The 23,010-nt window shown below is 41.4% G+C and overlaps 1 protein-coding gene across 1 annotated transcript; it reads left to right on the forward strand.

The window, feature by feature from the left end:
• Positions 1 to 885: 885 nt before the first annotated feature.
• Positions 886 to 22,134, forward strand: parp4 (poly (ADP-ribose) polymerase family, member 4). Its single transcript, XM_037239252.1, has 35 exons — positions 886 to 1,045; positions 1,737 to 1,864; positions 2,472 to 2,697; positions 4,511 to 4,589; positions 6,077 to 6,155; positions 6,232 to 6,321; positions 6,387 to 6,545; positions 7,843 to 7,980; positions 8,157 to 8,324; positions 10,024 to 10,175; positions 10,940 to 11,071; positions 11,497 to 11,595; positions 11,719 to 11,902; positions 12,425 to 12,566; positions 13,173 to 13,318; positions 13,411 to 13,542; positions 13,630 to 13,716; positions 13,817 to 13,981; positions 14,103 to 14,149; positions 14,372 to 14,453; positions 14,712 to 14,849; positions 14,939 to 15,128; positions 15,338 to 15,408; positions 15,668 to 15,855; positions 16,297 to 16,396; positions 16,479 to 16,649; positions 17,142 to 17,222; positions 17,301 to 17,381; positions 17,520 to 17,615; positions 17,720 to 18,130; positions 18,209 to 19,431; positions 19,904 to 19,988; positions 20,156 to 20,258; positions 20,400 to 20,529; positions 20,907 to 22,134. Exons 2-35 carry the CDS (start codon positions 1,739 to 1,741, stop codon positions 21,121 to 21,123), a joined length of 5,718 nt encoding a protein of 1,905 aa, XP_037095147.1. The 5' UTR covers positions 886 to 1,045; positions 1,737 to 1,738; the 3' UTR covers positions 21,124 to 22,134.
• Positions 22,135 to 23,010: the final 876 nt, after the last annotated feature.

Here is a 23,010-nt window from a genome sequence, read left to right on the forward strand (position 1 = left end):
GGCACATATTGTTGTTCAGACTTTATACTGGGTTGCCAAACTGTTCCGTTTCATATCTGTATACCAGGTTAGGTTATCCCGTTAGTGTATACTCACGTGAATTTTTTTATTCATAAAGCTCTCTTGACAAATTATAACCTATATCCGTAAATAAAAGGATTAGCAGAAATGCAGGTTCATGGGTTTGATATTAATACTGCTTTAAACAACCCTGCAAGAAAAAGTTTGTGAAAATTACACTTTGTTGACAAGTTCATATGACTTCATCCAAAAATAACTGGCAAGCTTTTCCATTTAGCCTGAGGAGTCCAAATGTTTTCTTACAAGGGGCACATACTATGCTACAAGGAGAAAAAACAGGAGGCATGGGCCAGAATGTTTATTCTGCAGTGTATTGAAAAAATAGTTGCAAAACAAAGCATCAATAATTTTTCATGATTTTGGGGTGCCCAGGTGCCCTATCAAATGATGTGTGATTGTGAGCTAGTGAGCAGTGAGAACAAACTACTTTTCTTCTTTAATGCTACCTAGTGTACAGTATAAGGTTATAATACCTGTGCTGTACAATAATATTCATCTGTTTGAACATAAAATATCTTGTCTTTGTAGTCTACTGAATTGAATATAGATTGAAAAGGTTTTCATGATTATTTACGTTTTACACAACGTCCAACTTTATTAGTATTGGGGTTTGTATGATCATGTAAAAAACTGTTTTATCAAGAGACTGAGGCTTGATCCGTGAAATACCTTCTATAAATTAAGTGATCAGTGCAAAAATGTATGACGCAAAATCAAATTCATTGCCGTGATTATATCTTTTAATTTGAAACGTGAGCTTTTGTTTTGAAATCACACAGGAAGCCTCAATAGTTGTTGTTTTTTTGACAGGTTTTAGTTTCGGTTTCTTCCTGGCGGAAGCAAACAGAACACGGCAGTTCAGTTTAAACTTCCAAAGTTTCTTTAATTCTCTAAATCGTCGTGTTGAAACCCTGAGCATTTTGTATCTTAGAAGTAAACTGATTGTCACATCGTCCTATTTACGGTATGTTTACCCAACTAAAGTGATTGTCACATCGTCGTATTTACAGTAGGCCTACATGTTTTCCCTTTTCCGGGAAAAGTCAGAGTTGTTCGTACTGTGTCACTGCGTCGTAACACATCAAACTATCTTTATATGTTCTTGTCTCATGCCTGTAAAATATGGTGAATTTGTTCTTGCACTTTAGTTTGCAACGCAAAGGAAATGCATGTCCTTGGGTTGGGTGTTGCCCTGGAGGTAATGTTGTTGTTTAGTATTAACAAATAAGGGGATTTTTTTTTTTTTTTTAATCAGGCTGCCTGTTTTTATTTGAATACTTAAACTCTACAGTACTTCAGAGTAAAAAGAAAAATGTGACAATTTTGGGCCTATTGACCACGGTAATTCATAAACTTGGCAAACTCTGTTTTAACAGCAAAATCTATTTTAAGCATATTTTGTTGGTTTTTTTCATGCAACCAACCCAGGTTCTCAATCGGATCCACAACAACGTGCTTAACAACAAAAAGGCTTATGTTCAGCATCCATGTGGTGACCTTCAGCGATTATGTCATTTACGATAGGCAGAATCGGCAGTCAGTCATTTTATGCATAAAAATATCCTTCTTGATCACCATGTTGCAATGCTGTACTTTTGCAGTGATGAAAACCAAGTGGCCAAGCCTATTGACATTGGAGTGTCTTCTTTGTGCAGGCATGGCTGTGTTTGCCAAGTGCTCTGTGCTTATGGACTTGAAAGATTTGCCATTTAAGAAGAGGCGGAGCTTGAAGTTGTCCGTGACAGAAAATGGAGGAAGTCTTTGTTTTGTGGTCACCAAACAAGTAAGACAGGTTCAATTTTTTATTCTTCATGATTTCCAAAGTACAGTCTTTGGCGAAATGGTCCACATATTTCATTTTAAAACTCTCCCAATGATCTAGAACACAGGTGTCAAACTCAAGACCCCGGGGCCAGATACGGCCCGCCACATCATTTTATGTGGCCCGCAAAGACAAATTGTGCGTCAAATTCGTGTGTCATTACTAGAATTGCAAATTGTCTTCACTTTTAATAAGATCTTTTTTTTTTTATATTTGACCAGTTTTTACTCGTCTGATTTGAAAACAAGTTATTTGTCAGTTTTGTAGCTTTTACTGTATATAATATGAGGTGCTCCTACATTTATTTGGGTTGACAGTCATCATGGCCCTCCGAAAGAAGCTATGACTACAATGCGGCCCGCGAAAAAAATGAGTTTGACACCCCTGTATATTCTAGATCTAGAATATACAAATGTCAAAATGTAAATGGAAATGAAAAGTTACAATCATTCTGAAAATTGGTTCTCATCACCCATAATCCAAAGCAACACGTTGTTTTTATATTTTACAATATTTAAAGCAAAAGGGCCACTCTGAAATACACGAAAATATTTCCCTTCATTCACAGTGCTCCTTTGTCGTGGTTGGCAACGTGTCACACCTAAGCTCCAGCAGGCTGCGCAGCATCTGCAGGTTCCAAACGCCGGTGGTGGGGCTGGATTATGTGCACAGTTGTCTGCAGAGTGGCATCCTCCTGCCTTTTGAGGACTTCAAGATAGACATATCCTCCCTTGATGCCTCCTCTCAAACTCTTCCTCTCTACTCAGCTAAACAAAGTCCATTCCATAATGAAGGTAACATTTATTTTGGCAATAAAAAAACAGGGGACAATTTAGTTGCAGCAGACTGGATAGAATCATACCTCATATCAAAGTTGTTAATGAGGGCTTTTGAAAAAAAATAAAATTCACTGGTCTGCTTTTAAATACATAGTGAGCTCCACAATTACCGCCTGATTGTTGGAGGATATAAAGTGGCCCAATTGCGCAGCTGTTTTTTTTTTTTTTTTTTTTTTGATAAAATGTTGATACCATATTCACCATACAGGTTTTTTGAGAAGAAGCTTGATGAAAGGCATAACATTGTTGAAGTCAAGTTGCCCGTTCCACCAGCTAATGCGCTTCCATAGGAGATGCAGCTGGTGTGATAAACAATAGCTTATCCTTATGAACTTCACATTCATCGGCATGCAGTTCATTATTATTATATACTGTTTATTTTATCAGTAAAGTCAGAGCATGTCACTTTTTTCACCCGACCGCTTCCAGGAATGGAATTTTACAATAGGAGGGTCTTGAAATTCACCAACCATTACAGCAGCATTAAATAAACAGAGATGTTAGGAATAGCTCTGTATTTCCAAGTGCTCCATCTTGGCAAGTTTTCATTGAAGGGGTGACATTGCAACATGTATTTTCATGTTATACACCCCCACCCCCTTTGTTTATTAAAACTAGGCTACCCGGCCTGTATCTAGAGCAGGGGTCACCAACCTAATTTGATGCACACACGTCCGAAATAACAAATTTGCTCAAATTACCTTGAATATTAGTATGCGTTATTGTAAATAATTAACAATATTCATTTTTAGACACTGATAAAGTTAGATACCTCATAATAATTAGGAAACAGTAAATAAATGCAGCACTCTTGCAGACTATCACAATGATGACTTCTGATCTCGAATGTTTTATTCTGTATGCCAGGTTTTGATTCCATTTTGAGGAACAAAGTTGATTTGAAACCCGACCTTTTTATGTTGTGTATAGTGACGGATATGTTCACACATACTTATTGAACATTTAAAATGGATTAACAGTTGTGTTTAAAGAGCCTTCAACTTCAAATTTGGTCAATTATCTTTATCGTGGCGGAGGGTGTCGCTTAAAATTGGCGATCGGATTTTGGGATGGAAAACAAAAAAATCTGGATCTTTATTTTGAAGCCATATCGCCCAGCCCTAGTCTGAAATCAACAGGAGAAAGCCAACTGCAGGATGGAATATATACTACTACTGTATGTGTGTGTATGTATTGGGGGGGGGTGGCGGGCTGTAAAAGATTTAGGTTTTGCTTGCACAAATCCCACCTTGATATATGCCCACGAGCGGTGCAGATAGAGAGCGCCATAAATATGAGGCGCAGACGTGAGGACTAATGGAAAAACAGCCCATGCAGCATGTGCACTCTCCTCTGTTTACACAGTGCAGACAGATTGAATCTGATCCAACCAACACCCACCCAGTTCGAGCCAAGCGACTCCTGGCTCTTGACGATCACGGCCTTCATTTGCTTGTGGCGCTGACACGAATCAAAGAGTAGTGCTCTCTCTTGGCTGATGTATGGGCCCGTTGATAAATCCTCTGCGTCGGGCTCACTCGGCTCGACACACACGACTCGGGGTCACGCAAAGGTTTCTTGCAGCAAAGCGGAGCCGTGAAAAGATTGAGTTTGCGTGTCAGTTGCGTTAGCTTTTAGCCACTTTTTAAGTCTATTGAAATGAGTGCAGAGTCACTCTTTGTCCAGGCCGCCACAAAGCGGATGACGCCGCTGTATCATGCCACTAACATCCTGTGTATGTTTGTGTGATTGCTTTTTGTATTTGCAGTGAGCAGAGCCGTTGTCCAGCCTTCCGAGCAGGAAGCCACACTTCCAGATAAGAGGGGAAGCGTACAGGGCAAGTTCAGGTGTGTTTATCAGGATGGGATTAGGTACAGAAAGCAGCAACATCATAATTAACCTTTGCACTCGTCGCGCCGCTCCTCTTTCACACGGGGTCATCCAAGCCACCCTTTATTTTGAAAGTAATTTTCAAAGAGGCTTGTTCATTTTTAATGAATAATCTCAAAAGTGTGAAGCCGCTACATTTTATATGAATATGCATTGTCCCTCTTTGGCAAGTTCTGCCTGGTGAATAATTCTTTATCAATGCGCTGCGAATGCATTATGTTTACCTGTACCTAAAAGGAAGTCATGGGGAAAAAAAAGTTCAACTGTTTGACCTCTGAAAACATGGATTAACACTCCCGGGCTATTTGATTAGAAACTAAATACCTCATGCATTTTTTTTTTGTCTTTTTATTGATCAACATCTGACTCAGCTTCCACAGCATGTTCCAGCCACTGTGCTTTATGTTACGCAACATGGAAAGCACCAGAGAAGAAGAAGCCAGGTGGCGTTTTGTGTTAGCAAGACAAGGAAAATAGTGCTACATGAATTTAAAGGAGTCAATATTTAGGTGTAGTATAATATTTCGGTAAAAGTACAGTATATGGAAGGGAAAATGATTTGAGAGGGAAAGTAAAAATAAATAACTGCAATGATTCAAGATTCAAGAGTTTCTATTCGCCATGTTTGAGCGTATCAAACAAGGAATTTGACTTGGGTACATCACAGCCTCTGTTCAACATATAGGTGACTAACAACACTCAGGACAAATGACAAATATTCTCAAACATCCCCTGATCTTAAACTCCCAGGAGGGCAAGGAAAAACTCAAAACTTCAGCTAGGGGAAATGAGAAACCTTGAGAAGAGACCACACACAATAATGGAGTTGCACAGTTGTGCACATCCTTTTAGAACTTGGACATGGCTGTTTTTAACACACCGGTCACCACCAAAGTGCTTCATAAACTCCCAAATAGATTTGAGCTATTCTATCTGACTTTTTCTGACATTTCTTTTTACCTTACCACAGAAGTTTTTTTTTTTGTTCGTACTGACTGCTCTTTCAAATTGCTAATAATTCCTTTCACCTTTTCTGAGGCCTCAATTCCAGCTGAATGAAAAACATCTGCTAAGCCTGACGCTACCACCACCGTGCTTTACTGTTAGTGTGGTGATTTGTTTTTTTGCTTAGGAGCACCAAACTTAACATATTAATTAAAAAAATGCGGGTGTGCATACTTATGCAACCTTATTTTAGTTTCCCTCTTGAATCGATTCAGAATAAAATGTTATAGACGATACAGTACTCTGAGCACGATGCTTTTGTTTGCAAAATAAATATAACATGTCACGGTTGTTGAGTTACAAAAAGATGTCATTCCCTTGTGCTATAGACGAGCAAGCTTATCATTCTAAAGCTCCTTCCGAGTGGATTCCTGAATGACTTCAATGAAAATACAGTAGCTGTACTTATCTTGGCACATCTGCTGTGGATTTTCCCTAGGATTTATACAGAACGGGATGAAGATCTCCCAGCATATCCGGATGACTTCAATGTGGCCAAGTATTCCATCTTTCATAAGGTGACTGTGAGGCGCCATATCTTTGTGCCTTACTTGTCAGAGGTAATAATGTGCTATAATGTACCCGTCTGTGTAGGATGACAGCAGAACTTGGTGTGTGTTGGAGCTGCAGAGTGCCAAAGGAAAGAAGAGGCAGCAGTACCGCGTGATTCGCTATTGGAAGGATGTAAGTGAAATAAGTCTTCTCAAAGTGTATCGGTGGTTACGTGTCATTTGTTTTTGTTCTAACAGCAGACGTTACCAAATGACATGGTGACGTTCCCGTCGACCTCAGAAGAGGCTGTGGAGATCTACCAGATTCTGACTGAAACCCTGCTGGCCTCGGGTCTGCGCCTATGGGCCGGCATCCCCCCGCAGGATCAGAACCTTGGCTCGGACCCCCTGCAGCAGGTTCTCCACCCTCACCTCGCAACTTAAAAACACAAATATTGGAGCAATTATGAAAACAGTAGCAGCCAATTAGTCTCTAGAGGGCGCCACTGAAACATAAAAGATTATTATACCATAAAACAGCTCAAGCTTCCTCTGTGGATCAGAGGTAATACTGGCAACATTATGAGGCAACATAAAATTTATTGTGAGGGGACACAAACACTGCCCCAAACAAAACTGACTCTGTTACCTAGTTGGATTCCTAGTTGTCATAATGATGCACTTCTTCACTCTTCTTTTGTGAAGCCCAATAGACACAACCTGAAACCTGGGACCACATCAATTTTTGTACTTCGTCCCACTCCCTTTCAACATGTAAACTGTTTTGAACTATATTGATTTATTTTTTTTATTCTAAATTTTTAGCTTTAGCTTGTAATGTCTCTATGTTCAATATCAATTTGTTGGTTTATTAGATTTGACATGGCCAAGCTCAAAATTTAGGGTAATTGTAATGCCATAAATGTCAACCCCCCCCAAAAATAAGTGTATATAAACACACACACACACATTTTTCCCCAAACTTGGAGACATTCAATAGGTTGACAGCTGCTCTAATAAATTGTTTTTGGTGACGCTTGACCTTGTCATTGAGGAGATCACTTTTGGTCAAAGCCCACAAGTAATAAGGTCAGATATCCATTTACAAACCACAGTGGATCACACATCAAATTACAGGGCTTGTTAAAGGCTTTCCTGATCCTCAATTTTGTCATTGTGGCCTCAGATGATGATGTAATTACCAAATGACAGAGCCTTTTATACTCCAAATGGTCCACTGCTTATTGAATAAAAAATGAACACAAAATCATTCATGAAGGTTTTAATGCGTTTATAGACAGTAATAAGTGACTTAGTACAAATTTTCATAGTGGTCGTCGTACTGTGTTAGGTATGTTTAAGCTACTGATTGTTTAAATAGCCTTTAATCGATATGCATCATTGCAATTTTCGGGAAAACAAACTCATCCTCCATAATGATAAGCTACTTGTAAAATACTGTAGCGCCAAAAACTTTCATATGCTTCACATTCAGAGGTTGTATCGATCACTCAAGTGCTAAAAGTCTCTTCCTAGGGAGTATGAGTAGGCTTCCCAGGCATAAATGCGTTCATGGCACACTTGAGCAGCATTCACACATCAATGGGCTGAGGTGAAAGAGTCTCGCAAATGTCACAGGGTTACTCGACCGTCTGGCAAATCATCTCCGTCACTATTATGCTCTTGATTGATACCAAACTTGTTCAACTGGCAGCTGCTGCTGGAGGAGAAGCTCAACTCCGGAGTCTTGTCACAAGACGTGGGTGTCTTTGTGGAGCTTCTGTGGACCGAGGCCCTGGGTCACCTTGACAACATTCTCCGAGTGCCTGTCAACCAACTCAGCCTCAATGACGTAAGGCTTTCCTGTTTGTTTCTTGCAATTCCCAGAAAAGATGTGTTTTGCCTTGAAAACAATTCAGCCTAGGATGGATTTACCTACCCGGGGGGAGAAGGCACAAAATGCAAAATCTACACGAATGGTACTCTACATTCAGTCTTCTTGTGCTTCATTCCCGTGTGTGTTATTAGGTGAGCAGAGCTGAGGGATTGTTGATTCAAGCGCAGAGAAATCTGAAGGAACTCAAGGATGGCACAGCGCACTCTCTTCTGCTTCAAGCTTACGACCTGCTGCCGCTAAAATATAAAGACCCAGCCTGCAATCTCAAGGTTATCTCCGAAAAACTGGACCTCTGTCAGGTATGACAAAACGCACGTGTTCAAAGAAGTATAATAATAATATGAGAGAGACGAGGAAAGGGAGTTTTCTGGTCTGCAATTCACACTGCTGCAATGGAGAAGCGTCCGTTGTAATTAATATTGCCGGCTTGTAACAAACCACAGCCCAAAGAGGCTTTTGTTTTGCCTCCTCAATTTGGTTGCGCTTTCTTCTGCTTCTGAAGCCTGTCGAAAGCACTTTGATGAACTCACAAAAATACCCTCAAGCTTGTTTCTTTTTCTGCTTTTGAACATTTGAAACGCTGACAGCCTTCAACCGCAAAGAATATACCCGTGTATATATATATATATATATTTTTTTTTTTTTCATTTACCTACCTTCATCTTAATTAATGTATAATTGTTACATTTTTATGTAATTGTCACATATTAGATCTTTATAGGTCAAATTCGCAGGCTGAGCAGTATGCGCAAATTAAACACGCAAGCTCACCTTAAAATAGCTTTATAAATAACCCTAAATATTGTTTTCCTACAACTACTAAGTGTATATTGTATTTAAACACAAAGAAGCAGTGGTAGAAGCATAATTCTCAAGTGACACATAATAAGGATATTTAGCTAAGAACAAAACAACAAGATGTTGACATATTTTGCTGCATTTACTGCTGCAAATATTTTGGGGAAAGTCTATCGGCTTTGCACAGACAAACACAATTTTTTGCTTCATTCTTCTTTGCAAAAAAAAAGCTCAAGCTCAGACAGATTGCATGGAAAGCATCTGTGAAATAAATTAAGTGCTTACTAGTTGTGCACAAACAAGTAAGAGCATTTGTAAACATTTATTAGTCATTGAGGTCCACTGATTTGCTGGAAGATTAATCTCCTCCCCAGTCTCAAAACCTTTGCAGCCGCCAACAGGTTTGATCTCCATCCAGTTTGATTTGACTAAAGCACTTTGTGGTGTTCCCCGACATGCCAAATGAAACTTTCTGTGCCTTTCTTTCATCAATGGCTTTCTTCTTAACACTCTTCCATAAATGCCAGATTTGGCACACACATTCTCCCAGCTGAGCTGTGGTTTTCTGTAGATGCTCGACTGAGTCTGTCAGCAGCTTCTCTGGCCAGGACTCTCCTTGATCACTCGATCGCAATTTCTGTACATGCACGTCTTGGTAGTTTTGTCGTTGTGCCATATTTCTTACATTTTTCAGATGATGGATTGAACGATGCTCCTTGAGATGTTCAAAGTATGGGATTTAAAAAAAATAAAAAATAAATTAAAAAAAGTACTTTTTTTTAAACAAATTTTCCCCAAAAATTATTTAGATGTAAGATGAGCATGGTGGAATGTGTGGTCAAATTCGGACAGGGCAGAGCTTCTCAGAACGTGACCTGATTCTCCTCCCGCCGAGGCACAACGTGGAAATAAATGACAAGAGGCCATTCTGCTCATTGCATGCTGTTCGAGCATCAAAAAGATTTATGGAGATGCAGTTACGACATACTAATTGAACCAAAATGACGGATATGGTGTTATTTAGAAAGAATTGTATTATGAGTGGCAATTAAGTCATGCATGAGGATGTTCCTTTATTTCCTTTTTTGCGTGTCAAATGACTCGTAAAATGATCTCCCGCTTATACACACACACAAAAAAAACGCACTTGTCTCTCTGCGCTCTCAAGACTCAACAGATTCATTGGTTCTCCTTGTCTAGCTTATTCGAGACATGCTGAACGTGAGTGAGATGACTCTGAGAAGCCCCGCCCCTTCCTGCGTCGGCAAGTTTCGCGCCCTGAGGTGCAGTATTGAAACGGTGGAGCCTGGCTGCCGCGAATATCTCACCGTGTCATCGCTGCTTGATGACAGGTAAGAAAGTACAAATCAAAGATGGATATTTTTACAAATTTATATTTTCCAGCCCCCATGTGGGAATGTTATTTTTGCAAAATATGGCTCAATATAATGTGTTGAGCATGACAAGAAATGCTTTTGTAAGCTTGCGACAGGTTGATCTTGTTTTGGTTCTAATTCGATGGCCAAATTTAATGTGTTGAGGAATTTCAAATTGGCAGACATGCTGAATCCACACAGGAACCTAAATATGAACTCAAGACGGCTAAATCCTCAGGCAGATATGCTAACTAGTCAGCCACCATGCTGCCCATAATGTACCTTCTGGAATTTCGTTTCATGTTATTTATACAATGTATGCGCTTTCGGTGTTATGATAAATGGATGATAAGATATCTTTGCTTTTTGAGGCGACGCTTCAATGGTCCTTCTTGTCTGGGCCCCCCAGGGAGTGTAGAAACTGTGCTGTGCTGTGATTGGCCGGTTTGTTTGCTAGTCTCGCTCCGCAAAAGGTCAGCTGTGTGAAGCGTGCTGTCATCCGTGCCACCTTAGCGAAGTCAATTTCTTAAACGCACGACACTTTAAGCTTTTCTGACAAACTCAATAGATGACGAATTTGGAATCACACTCTGCAGTTGCATCTCCACAGGGGCCTTTTCAGCCACAGCTCCAGTGGGTCCGCTTCAGGCTTGATTGATCCCAGTAGGCTAATAAAAGCTTACTTTTCAATCATAAGAGACACTTGCAAAGTAAATGCCTACCTAATTTCCCTTTACCAGAGCTGTGCAGATCCATCAGGTGTTACGTGTCAGCAGAGCCGTGGAGCTCCAGACCTTTCACGGCAAACTTGGCAACGTCAAGTCCCTCCTTCACTCATCCGGCGTCAGCAACTTTGTTGGAATTCTGTCACGGTGAGTTTAAGCATGACAAACACATGTATGAGCATACAGATAATATACACACAACACAGAGATGATTTGATGCACAATTTGTCTTCGCGGGCCACATAAAATGATGTGGCGGGCCGTATCTGGCCCCCGGGCCTTGAGTTTGACACCTGTGCACTTCATACTAAGCTCCTTATTTCAATGTTAGAACAATTCAGTCTCTGGACCTTTAAAAGCCACAGGGGGCTACCGGTGAAATAATGATATGATAATAAAGACAAAGTTACAAGCTATCAATGTTTACTAATTGTATAATATCATTTGGGCTTAAAATGTTTTTTTTTTTTTTAAATATGTGTGTGTGTGTACACACATTATTTGTACATTTTCACCGACGGCATTTTTGTCAACCTACCAATCTATATGTTTGACCTTCACTCTCTTGTTAGTGGTTTGCTGCTGCCCTGTGTTGGAGTGGAAGATTATGGGATTAAACGAACAGATGCTGGCAGTCTTGGAAATGGTATATACTTCAGCGATAGCATGAGGTCAGTAAGAAAAGGCCTTTGAATGTTCTCACATACTTGTTCTTCAGCACTGGACTGCTGTGCATTGTTCTATCAGTTCCCCCTCACAAGCCATCTTCACTACGCATGTCCTCCTCCATACAGCACCTGCCTAAAGTACTCAGTACCCAGTGTCACGGACGGCTCTCGGCTGCTGCTGGTGTGTGACGTAGCCCTGGGGCGCTGCCTGCAGCTTCACCAGAGACACCCTACTCTGACTCAGGCCCCTGAGGGACACGACAGCGTGCACGGCATCCGCCGCACAGCCACCACTCACTCGGAGTTTGAGGTAGGGCTGCAATTTGTGATTAGATAGTTAAGTTGGTCTGGTGTCGTTAATAACATATAGATTTTTGTGTGTTATCGATCTTGCATTGGATTTTGTTGCGGAATCTTCAAAGCAGAACATAGCATCTGGTTTATTCAAATTTCAAAACATGATCTGTGTTGTGTTTCTTTTTATTCAGGTATTTTGTTTTCTTCCCACAAACTGAAAACATGCTTCATAGGTTAAAAGAAGACTCTAAATTGTCCCTAGAGGCCTAATTGTGAGTGTGAATGGTTGCCTCTCGAGAGCTCATTGTCAGCTGGTACAGGCTTCAGCTCACCCACGACCTTAGTAAGGATAAGCAGTACAGGAAATTGATGGATGGATATTAATTCCTCCAATAATTAAGGCAGCTAATCCGATCTGGTTGCAGTAAGAAACAATGCATTTCCGCGTTGTCACAATGACATTTCATTAATGTTCGAAAGAAAGTTTAGGGGTCAAATGTGGCTGTGGCTAATTCCGTTCCACTACATGTTCCAGGGTGATGAGTACGTGGTGTACAGTCCAGAGCAGGTCAAGCTGAAATATGTTATCCGGTTCAGCATAGATGGAGACCAACTGAAGTCGTTCAGCCCAGCTGTAGACGTCTCGGCTGAGTCTTGTCTACCCCCTGCTGACTTAGGTGAGCACTGCAGTGCAATCGCATACTTGGTTTTAGTGTAGAAAGAGTCACAATTGGATTTTTTTTCCCCAAAAGTCAGTGGTAGGTCAGCCTTATGTGTTTTCTCTTTAAAGAGTATATCGAAAGGTCTCGTTTCCACAAGATGCCATTCATTGCCAATTCCATTCAAGGCGACAACGCTGTAGAAGAAACAAGTAAAAATGCAAAAGTGATTTTATGTTAAAGAACCTCAGGGGCCGCGTTCACAGAGCTTCTTATTGTAGCATTGCTCCTAATTGGCACTAAAAATTCCTTCGCCAAGACTTTTCTCTCAGGATCAGTTGGCAAAGTAGCTGAGCACAAGTTTTTTGTAGAGTAACAACTCCCAAACTGATACAAGACATAATGGACCATCCTGCCATCCCCACGGCGAGCGTGCATGCCAGTGAGCTGCATAGAATGTATTTATCATTACAAAGGAGTGCAATAGATTAGAATGACTCCTTTTGTGAGCCAATTTGTTTTTTGTCGAGAAAATAGAGGTGTTATTTAAATAAGCTGGCATTTCCTGTAACACTCAGGGGAGGAGATAATGAAATCATGATAATGTGTGTGTCTTTTTCTAAGCGGTCCTTCCTGATGATGATGGCGGTGTTGGAAACATCAAGAATCCATTGGATGATGTGACTGCAGGATTACTTGACAGTTCAGGGCAGCATCTCCCTCTGCTGGCTGTACATGTGAAGTGCAAGTTGAGGGATTTGCTCTCTCATGTAAGCATTCTTCACAATAAGTGGCTTGAGTTGAACGCTTTCAAATTGTAGCACCCTGGAAGACAAGTATTTTATTTATTTTTTGGGGGTAGGTCATCATCTTTCAAAGGTACACTAATCAGAGCAACGTGCCCATTGAAGCCAAGTACGTCTTCCCTTTGGACGAATACGCAGCCGTGTGTGGTTTTGAAGCCTTCATCAATGGCAAACATGTGGTGGGACAGGTACAGGATGTTAAAATATCCTTTTTGCTAAAGAAACAGTATCAACGCGAGAGTTTGAGGTTGATACTTTATGTCCTTGGCTGTCAGGTGAAGGAGAAAGAGCAAGCTCGTAAGCAGTACAAGCAGGCTATAGAGAAGGGCCATGGAGCCTACCTCATGGACCAGGACGCCCCGGTAAGCACTCCACATACACATACACATACACACACTCACACACACACAGTCAATAGAGTTGATGTCACCTGCAATGTGGCCTCTACGCCCTTGCTTGCAGGACGTTTTCACCATCAGCGTGGGCAACCTGCCAGCAGGCGCCAGCGTGCTCATTAAAGTGACCTTTGTGTCCGAGCTCATCATGAAGGACGGGAGTGTTTTCTTCTCCCTGCCCGGTAGTGTCGCACCATGGCAGGAAAGTGCTGCGCTCAACCAGACTACGCAGGTAAGATGGGTTTGGCTAGGATTCACACAGAAGAAAAAAAAATTATTTTTTGAATTATTTTCAAAGACCAGTTAATAATTTCAGATTTTGGCAAACTCTGAGGTTTTTGTACTTTCAACAGGTGACAGTGGACAAAGTTTGTGTAACGGATGACACAGCAAGTACAAGGTTTGTTTTGAAGTAGATGTTGTAGAAGACGACCAAAAAAAATCCCAGTATTGCTCTATATCGTTCTACGGTAAAGAATAAAAATAATTCCCTCGTATATTGAAATACTACAAGTACAAATAAAATAGTTTTCACGTTTCGAATTGGCTATAAAATAACAGCTTTGCTGCGTCACAACCATTTTGTTGATATGATCTCATCAAAGTCATTGGTCTCCCTCAGAGAGTTCAGCCTGGACATGTCCATCGAGATGCCGTATGAGATCAGCAGCCTGCAATGCATTACGCACAAAGTCAAGATCAAGGTTGGTCCCATGTTATTACCTTCATGTATTATGATTGGATCGGAACAAACTACTTTTCACTTCTTTTGAAGGTGCAGCTTCATTAAAAACGTGCAGCTTTTCTTTTGTACTTTTCAGGACACTTTTGATATTTTACATTGTGAATCCGCAGTGTTTCATTATCACGCATTGTCTCATCACGTTGACGTGTTCTGATCATTTTACTCTCTCTCATCACGTTCTAAATACGTTTAATTTATCACGAGCGTTATCCCGCAGAGGACCGACTGCAAGGCGGTTGTGAGTGTGCTACCGGGGCAGGTCATGGCTCCGGAAGGATTCCAGCTGTCAGTCACTCTGTCGGAGGTACATCTGCCCAGGATGTGGGTAGAAGAACACCCTGACAAGGACAGCCAGGTTTGACAGCTCACTGTGTGTCTGTCAGCCTTGATCCGCTGCTTCGCTCCAGGAATTCTTTTTGGATGACCTCATTGTCTATCCCGCAGGCCTGCATGTTAGTTTTCTACCCTAACTTTGACATCAAACCCACTTCTGGATCAGATGAAGTTGTCATTTTGCTGGACACGTCTGAGTCCATGAGGGGAGAGGCTTTACTCTGGGCGCAGAGGATTGCCCGGCACGTCATCAAAACCCTTAACGGTGATGTTAAAATCAACATCGTTCTTTTTGGCACAGGTCAGTACCACTTCTTTTTGGATTTTTTTTTCTACTCGCCCACCATGGTCATTGCTGCTAAGTCTTTCAAGCTTTTGAACTAAACAAAACAGTTTCATGGTCTGCACTCGATGGAGAGAAAATAAAAAACATTTTTGTTGTAAATTTGACAGAATCAGTGTTAATTTCAAATTTTCATTTCATATTATTTTATTTTGTTATACTGTCAGATCACACTCAAGCTTTCCTGACACCACAGCCACTTGATAAAGCTCGACAAGCAGCTGAGAACTTCATACAGGTCGGTCCTGACTGCCGAATTGATCAATAGGATGACTGAATCTGTGACTATTCGCTGCCAATGACGACTATGGAAGTCAAAGAGCCATTGTTTTATCATTGCTGCCCGTGAATGAGTTAAAAAAAAAATACTCTTAGAACATCAACAAGATGATGAACCCTTCTGGGACTCTCTAGTGACTCATAGGATGCAATGTAGATTCACAAAAAGTGACAACTGTACAGTACTGTGTGCTCTCTCTTGGCATCTCTCCAAGCAGTCCTTCTCACCCGTGGGTGGCAGCACTGAGCTTTGGAGGCCCCTCCAAGCTCTCGCACTGCTGCCTCCATCCCAAGGCACCCGCAATCTTTTCCTACTGTCCGACGGCCACCTCCAGAACTCCGAAGTCACTTTGCAGCTGATCAGGGACAATGTTGAACATAGCCGACTCTTCACCTGTGGCATCAGGTAAGGCCACGGTCGGGGGTGGGGGGTCACGGGTTACATCATAGGTGTCAAGACCTTGGGTCCAGATACGGCCCACCAAATCATTCTATGTGGCCCGTGAAGACAAATTGTGCAGCGATTTCATGTCAAAACTAAAATGACAAATTTTCACTTTTAAAAAATAGAAAAATTGCTAGACAATCTTATTCATCTTTTTTTAAATATTTAAACAGTTTTTACTAGTCTGTGATTTCAAAACTATACTGCATATAATATAAGGCATTGTCATAATAGTCCTCCGAAGGAAACTATGACTACGATGCGGCCCGTGACAAAAATGAGTTTGACACCCCTGGGTTACACGAAAATTGCAGGATAGGTTTACAAGTGGCTTATGGCTAAAACTGCTCCGCGGAGATTATGGTTTGTCTTTTTCCCAATGGGTTATGTTTTGATTTTTAGCTCTACAGCCAATCGGCACATGCTGAGAACCCTTGCCCAGGCAGGATGCGGAGCCTATGAATTTTTTGATGCCAAAAACAAGCACAAGTGGGCAGAGAAGGTGAGGAAATATATGTTTTTACATTTGATTTGCATTTAACGTTTGGGGTTGCGGTGGAAACAAAACCTGGTCTCCATCACAGGTGGAGCGTCAGGTGAGGCGCACGGCGTCTCCCGGCTGCAGTTCTGTGTCGGTCAAGTGGCAACAGTTCAACCCGTCGGCACGCCCTCCTGCGCAGGCCCCCAAGCAGCTCCATGCGCTCTTCAACAACTGCCACACGCTGGTCTATGGCTTTGTGCCAAACTGCACACAGGCATGTCACGGTTCACTTCATTCATTCAGTCATCTTTCGTGCCATCTAGTATCCTCACAAGGGATGTGGGAGTTCAGTTATTTATACTTTTGAAACATCTTCATAATCTTTATTGGCCAAGTATGTTAAAACACACATAGAATGTGGGTAGTAGACAACACCCGAGTTATTTTCCCAATTTTGCAGCGTCAATATTGACCAAAGGTTCGTCAGTCTGTCATCGAAAAGCTGCCGTATTAATTGTCAGTGAACGCTCAGTGACAGGGCCCCCTTGATGAAGTCCTAAGGTGGGTAGTTGTAAGTCCTCGTAGTGGAGGCATTTACCGAGCAAATTTCAGTAAAGCAAAGAATGGTGGAACTTGCAGTCCTCGCTCTCCTCAGGTCATCCATTTTGTTGGGCAAATTTGATATTTGCCAAGTCAATAGACAGACAAACCAAATGTTACAAGTCATGTTGGTTAGTTGTTACTGATGTGAGTTTGCCTTTTGCAGGCCAGCCTGTTCGGAAACCTGAGCGGCCAGGAGCTAAGAACCGTGGTGTCCACCAGTGAACTGCAGAAGACGAGGGGCACGGTAAGAGGATTCAGCGCTCTGTAAGGTAACGTGACGATGGCGTGGTGCGTAATTGTGCCATGTTGTGCGCGCCTCCAGTTTCTTCACAAGTTGACAGCGAGAGCTCTCATCAGAGATTACGAAGACGGAAGCTTGGATTCCAACCAAGCTGAACACGAGGTGACATACGATCGTCCCAATTCTAATGAAGTTGGGATGTTTTGTAAAACTGTCCTTGGGGCATTTTAATGAAAGCACCTCACAGACATTTATTAAGAATTCCTGCATCTGCTTTGAATATGATCTCTGTGTCCTCAGGGGAAGAAAAGCCAGTTAAAGTCCTTCATCATTGACTTAAGCAAAGAGTTCTCCATCCTGTCTCAGTTCACCAGCTTTGTGGCCATTGAAGAAAGGGTCTGTCTGTCCGTCCGTCCATCATTTTATTTTTCTTGTCACTTGGATTGATTCATCCATCGATCACCAAGAAATGATGTCATGATGTTTTTTGGATCTTTCAGGAGCCAGTTGAAGCAGAGGAGGGCTTCACAGACATCCCCAAGTTGTTGGCCGAAGAAGATGTGGACATTCTTCCCTACATCAACTGGATATCTCCTCCTCAGACGTGTAGAGAAGAAGAAGATGTGGACATTCTATCCTCCATCGGCTGCATCTCTCCTCCTCAGACGTGTAGCGAAGAAGACGACGAAGATGTGTACTTTCACTCCTATATGGACTGCATCTATCTTCCTCAGACGTGTAGCAAAGAAGAAGACGAAGATGTGGGCATTCTATCCTCCATCGGCTGCATCTCTCCTCCTCAGACGTGTAGCAAAGAAGACGACGAAGATGTGTACTTTCACTCCTATATGGGCTGCTTCTCTCCTCCTCAGACGTGTAGCGAACGAGTAGCCGAAGCGTTCCTAGACAAGGTATGTCATATGTTGTGTCTTGGTTCTTCATTTTACTTCTGGTCATTTTATAAGCTGCTTGTCTGTTGTTTCATGCAGGATCTAGGTTCTGAATCAGACTCAAGTGAGACGTCCGACTCTTCGCCCACGGTGTGTTCCCCCCCCCCCCAGAGTCCCGGTTCAGGTTCTCCCCTTACATTTCAAAGCCAATACGAGGAATCTAGGGCACCACGGCCTAGATCGAAAATGGCGTCATTTGAAATGGACATTAAATGTTGCCGACGTTCTCCTTATACTAGGCCTGCGTTGTCAGACTCACTTTCTACAACTCTTGATGCTACCCCACCTCCTCCATTAGACAGCCCATCAGTTGTTCCACCACCACCAGAATCTCTTGCTCTGCCCCCACCATGTGCACCCGGCCGCTGGTCATTCCCTGCTCCTCCACCTCCACCTGGCCGTTCTAAAGATGAAAACTACATTCAGAGTTTGGGCTCAGCACTTCCTCCACCTCCACCACCTGTTCATTATTCTTCATTTAGTGCTCAACCACTTTTCTCTGGTAAATGTCTATCAGGGCCATCTTTTGTTCCTCGTCCACCAGAACCTGTTGACCAGTCAACATTTTTTGCTTCTCCATCTGCATTTGTTATTGCACCTCCATTGCCACAACCATCTGATGGCGCATCATTTGATAGACCTCTACCTCTCCATTCATCAGACGTAAGCCGCATGCGGACTTTAGCCTTGTCAGTCTGTTCACCTTCAGTTGGACTTAAACTGATGAACAGGGAAGTTTCCCATTTGTCTCCACCTGCAGCTCTAACCTCAATGCGCTATCGAGAAACGAGGCATTCTTTTGAATCTAGGGCCAGTCCACAGCTCAGTCTACCTGCCAAGCACTTCTCCATGGAAACCGAAGAGGCAGATGAATTGGTAACTGATGGAATAGAGTTAACGGAACCAGAGATGGAGGTCGAAATTTCTGACCATTTCAGTCGAGCTGCATCCGCAGATGACACTTATGGTGGCCAACAACAAGTTATTTCACACCAGCTTGATAAAGTTATTTGTCGTGCAGTACCCAAATGGGGAATTCCAGAGCAAGAATGGACAGCATCAAAGAAGAAAACATTCAAATTCCAAGGTGAAACTTCAACCCAGTCTGCTGAAAAGAACTTGTCTGCGGTGGGTTTTTCATTTGGGGGCCGAGCTGCAGGCAAGGCTGTACTGAACAAGGTGCAACAGGAAGCCGGTTCTAAAGACAGAACTTTGTTTGGTTCAACTATGCCAGGACTCCAAGTAGCTCATCAGACCGGCTGGTAAGTTTCTAAACACAACTGCTCTTTTGATTCAGTAACTGGTATTGTGTTTTGTTGTTTTAGTGTGTTTGTGTGTAACCGTTGTGATTTTTTTTCATTTTGATTGATCATGTTTTTTTTACTGATGGTTTTAAGAAAGTCCAAAGTGTTTACTCTCACTGTATATCACCATAATAATTTCTCCCATCTAGACTACTAATTAAAAACGAGATCTAATTAATAAAGAAAGATCAACATCCGCCTGGGAATAAGCTCTGGTCAGAAAATTTAAAAAAGAAAAAAGGTTATGTTGTCAGGCTGCTAATTTAATGGCAACTTTGTTTGACTTATAAATTGTATTTCATCGATCTTCCATTGTAGTTGGCATTGAACACATTTTAAGTAGATTGAAAATGTAAGCACATTAGTTCATCAACATTAGTGTTGATACTGTGCGCGTTAATCAGATAGTCTATTACAAATTGTATTGCAGGACCATGTTTGGGAGCAGAGCGTTTTGTGGGACCGCCCCAATTCGTATTTTGAAATGGCCCAAAATCTTCCAGATGCAGACTTCTGTAAGTCAAAAACTGACTTTATATGCATGTTTTTGAAACGTTTTGACCATTTTTGCTACATGCTTAGTGATTGTTTCCTTAGGTACTTCAACAAAATGACTTGAGAATTTTTGTAGCACTAACATGTTTTAAGCCAAGTGGCCCATGAAATATTTTTTGTGTTGCAGGATGGCTACTGGGAGTCGAGCACTGATTTGGGCGAGTGCATCAATATTGATCTCGACGGCTTTGCCAACGTGTTCCTCGAAAGTAAAGGCATCCGCTCACTCGGTGAGATCCACTTTCTCCTCGGCGTTTAATGGAGGCTAGCTAGCTAGCTCAATAGCCTTCCTCATAATTCGACACAAATCAAGTTTTGATTGGTGGGATATTTTAGCCCTTTTAATGACTTTTGTTTTTGGTGCGGGCTAGGCGTAAAGGCCCGTGCGGACATTCTGAGGCTCCTGGCGACTCTTCTGGTCCTGCAGCTGATGCGATTGGAGAAGCTTCCAGAAGGCATTTTGCTGCGCACGCTCTTCTGTCTGAACGATACTCCCGTCAGGTGAAGCTCACACAGTGATCATCGCAATTAAAAAGCTCAAGATTCACCTCTTCAATTCCCTTTTTCAATTCAAAACTTTCAGCTTGTTAATGTTCTCCAATCTGTCTTCCTCCATGAACGCAAACCGTGTTGAATCAAAATACTTAGATTTACTTTTAAAAAAAAAAGATCCGTATTTTTGCCTATATTCCAACATGTTATAAAGCAACAAAATCCTAATTACTTCAAATTGTTAGTGCAGAAAACAGAAAAAAAATCATGGGATGATTAATCAACTAAATTAATCGATTTAAATAATTATTTAGTCCTTTCAGCCCACTTTTGTGACATCGCCTTGAAATGAGTTGAAAAACGAACGTTTTTTTGTCACTGCAAAGCAGACCGGCCCACTGGCGTGAGGTGAAGAAGGCGGTTGACTGGGCCACCTGGGCAGACCGCCAGTACCCGTGCATCTGCAGTCGCCTGGAGTTCGGTTTCACGTGGGAGTCGGCTACCCGGCAACTGCTGGGCTACGACAACTTTACCTTGCCTCTCGGCGGCCTGGCGTTGAGGAGGAACATGTTTAACACCCCTGCCGCTCTGGTTGTCCACTGATTCTTGTCAGAACACACTTTTTGAAATATTTTGCATCTGCTCTCATGCTCTCACGCAGTTTTCCAAATAAGATACAAAGTGTGCTTGTTTCAAGTGGTTTGTCACTCCCGGTTGAGGTTTACTGTAGAAATTCATTTAGAATCGCTCGTTTTAATTTGTTTTACATTTTGTTTGGCTGGCGAATTGTTTTGATGGTTGGATGTGAGATATTTGTTTTCTTGTCATTTTCTCTCCCTTTGTAATGTAATGATTTTTAATGGATTAAAATTTAGGTATAAATATTGATTGTAAAACTAATTTGGACCATTTACAGATTATACCATGAATTATTTGGGGATTATTTGAGGGTTAATGCTATTTTTTTTTTTGTGAATTCATAGTTTTTGCTTTCTACTGCTTCTATTCATCACGTTTGCATATTAATTCTTACATGATTCATATGTCTTTCTACATAGGGAGGTAATTAGGACCAATGTTGTGTTTTGTTTAAGATGTCTGTCGTTGAGCAAGGAAAACAAAGATGTGGAGTAACACTTGGTTCTTTATTTACAAGATCTTGGGTTGTTTAATGGCGGTCAGTGCACAAGGCACTTCAGCAGATGAAACAACAACGTCATACTTCCGGTCAGAAGCCTTTATAGTGTCTGCAAGCATGATGAAGGAAAAGAAGAAAAGGGAAGGGGGAAATGGAAAAAAACATGTCCTTATAACATGTCTGTTCTGTTATCACCTGAATGTTATGTGACTGTGTCATGGAAAGTTAACTGAGCTCTGTGTGCTATCTATGTCAGTGTTCTGATTAAGCAACTATGTTTGTTTAAATTAATAAGAGTATTTACTCATTGATTAAAATGAAAGTTTATGCATGAACTGATACGAGTATGTACACATTGCTGTTGCTCCCTCTTCAATACCAATGTTTAAGAATAATCTTTAAAACAAAAATCACCCTTGACCCTGTATTGTTAATCAGACCTTGCTGTACCAATAAATGTAGACAAAATACAAGCATTTTCTTTATAATACTGGCTTTTATTTCAGATTAAAGCACAGTGTTGATGTACAAACTGCGGATAATGTAGGACTTGCTTTGAAAACCCGTGGAACCTAATACGACTTTAAACGGACAATGTAATATTTAGTGACGTCTAGTGGTGAACTAATAGAATGCAATGACCTAAATTCAAAGCGCGTGCCTCTCGAAGCGCGCACACGACTGTGCCAGAGAAAACATACGTCGCGAGCCTATCACAATGTCGTCAGCAAAGCTGCAGGGGAACTTTAATGACAAATTATTTTTAGTATTCGCCTAGGTGACGAAGTAATTAAGTGCATTGCGCGATTTTACACACGGTGTAATAATCGATCCGATACAATTGCGATTCGCTATTTTTGTCCCATTTGCGTATCCGGTATAAAAAGATGGCATGACAACATTCTGTAAGTAAGGCTCGACTTCTGCATATTACTAGATTTAATCGTGGGGTTTTGAAATGACTGAAAATTGATGATTCAATGCTGTTTGCCCCCCCCCCCCCAACCGTCAGAGTGGGGGGTGGCAGGGGCATTTTGCCACTTACTGTCGACTGAAATGAATTACTTGATTTAGGGCTCTTCCGTATTAACTACACAAATGGGGAGGGGGGAAATAATTCAAAAAGCTTTGCAATCCTTTGTGATAGTGTGTACTGTTGCACTTAAATATTAGTCCTGTAGATGGCAGTATTGTTTAAAATACAGTATTTCCATCCTTCCGTCTGTTTAAATCATCTAATCAATTTTTATCGACGTTACATATTGTTACAATTTAGCTTTGAAAACCTTTAAATGCTGTGTTGTTTTAACAGGTACAAATGAAGTATTTAATTGCTTTTATGCAAACTATTC

Source organism: Syngnathus acus, chromosome 21 (assembly GCF_901709675.1).
Source record: "Syngnathus acus chromosome 21, fSynAcu1.2, whole genome shotgun sequence".
Classification (NCBI taxonomy): domain Eukaryota; kingdom Metazoa; phylum Chordata; class Actinopteri; order Syngnathiformes; family Syngnathidae; genus Syngnathus; species Syngnathus acus.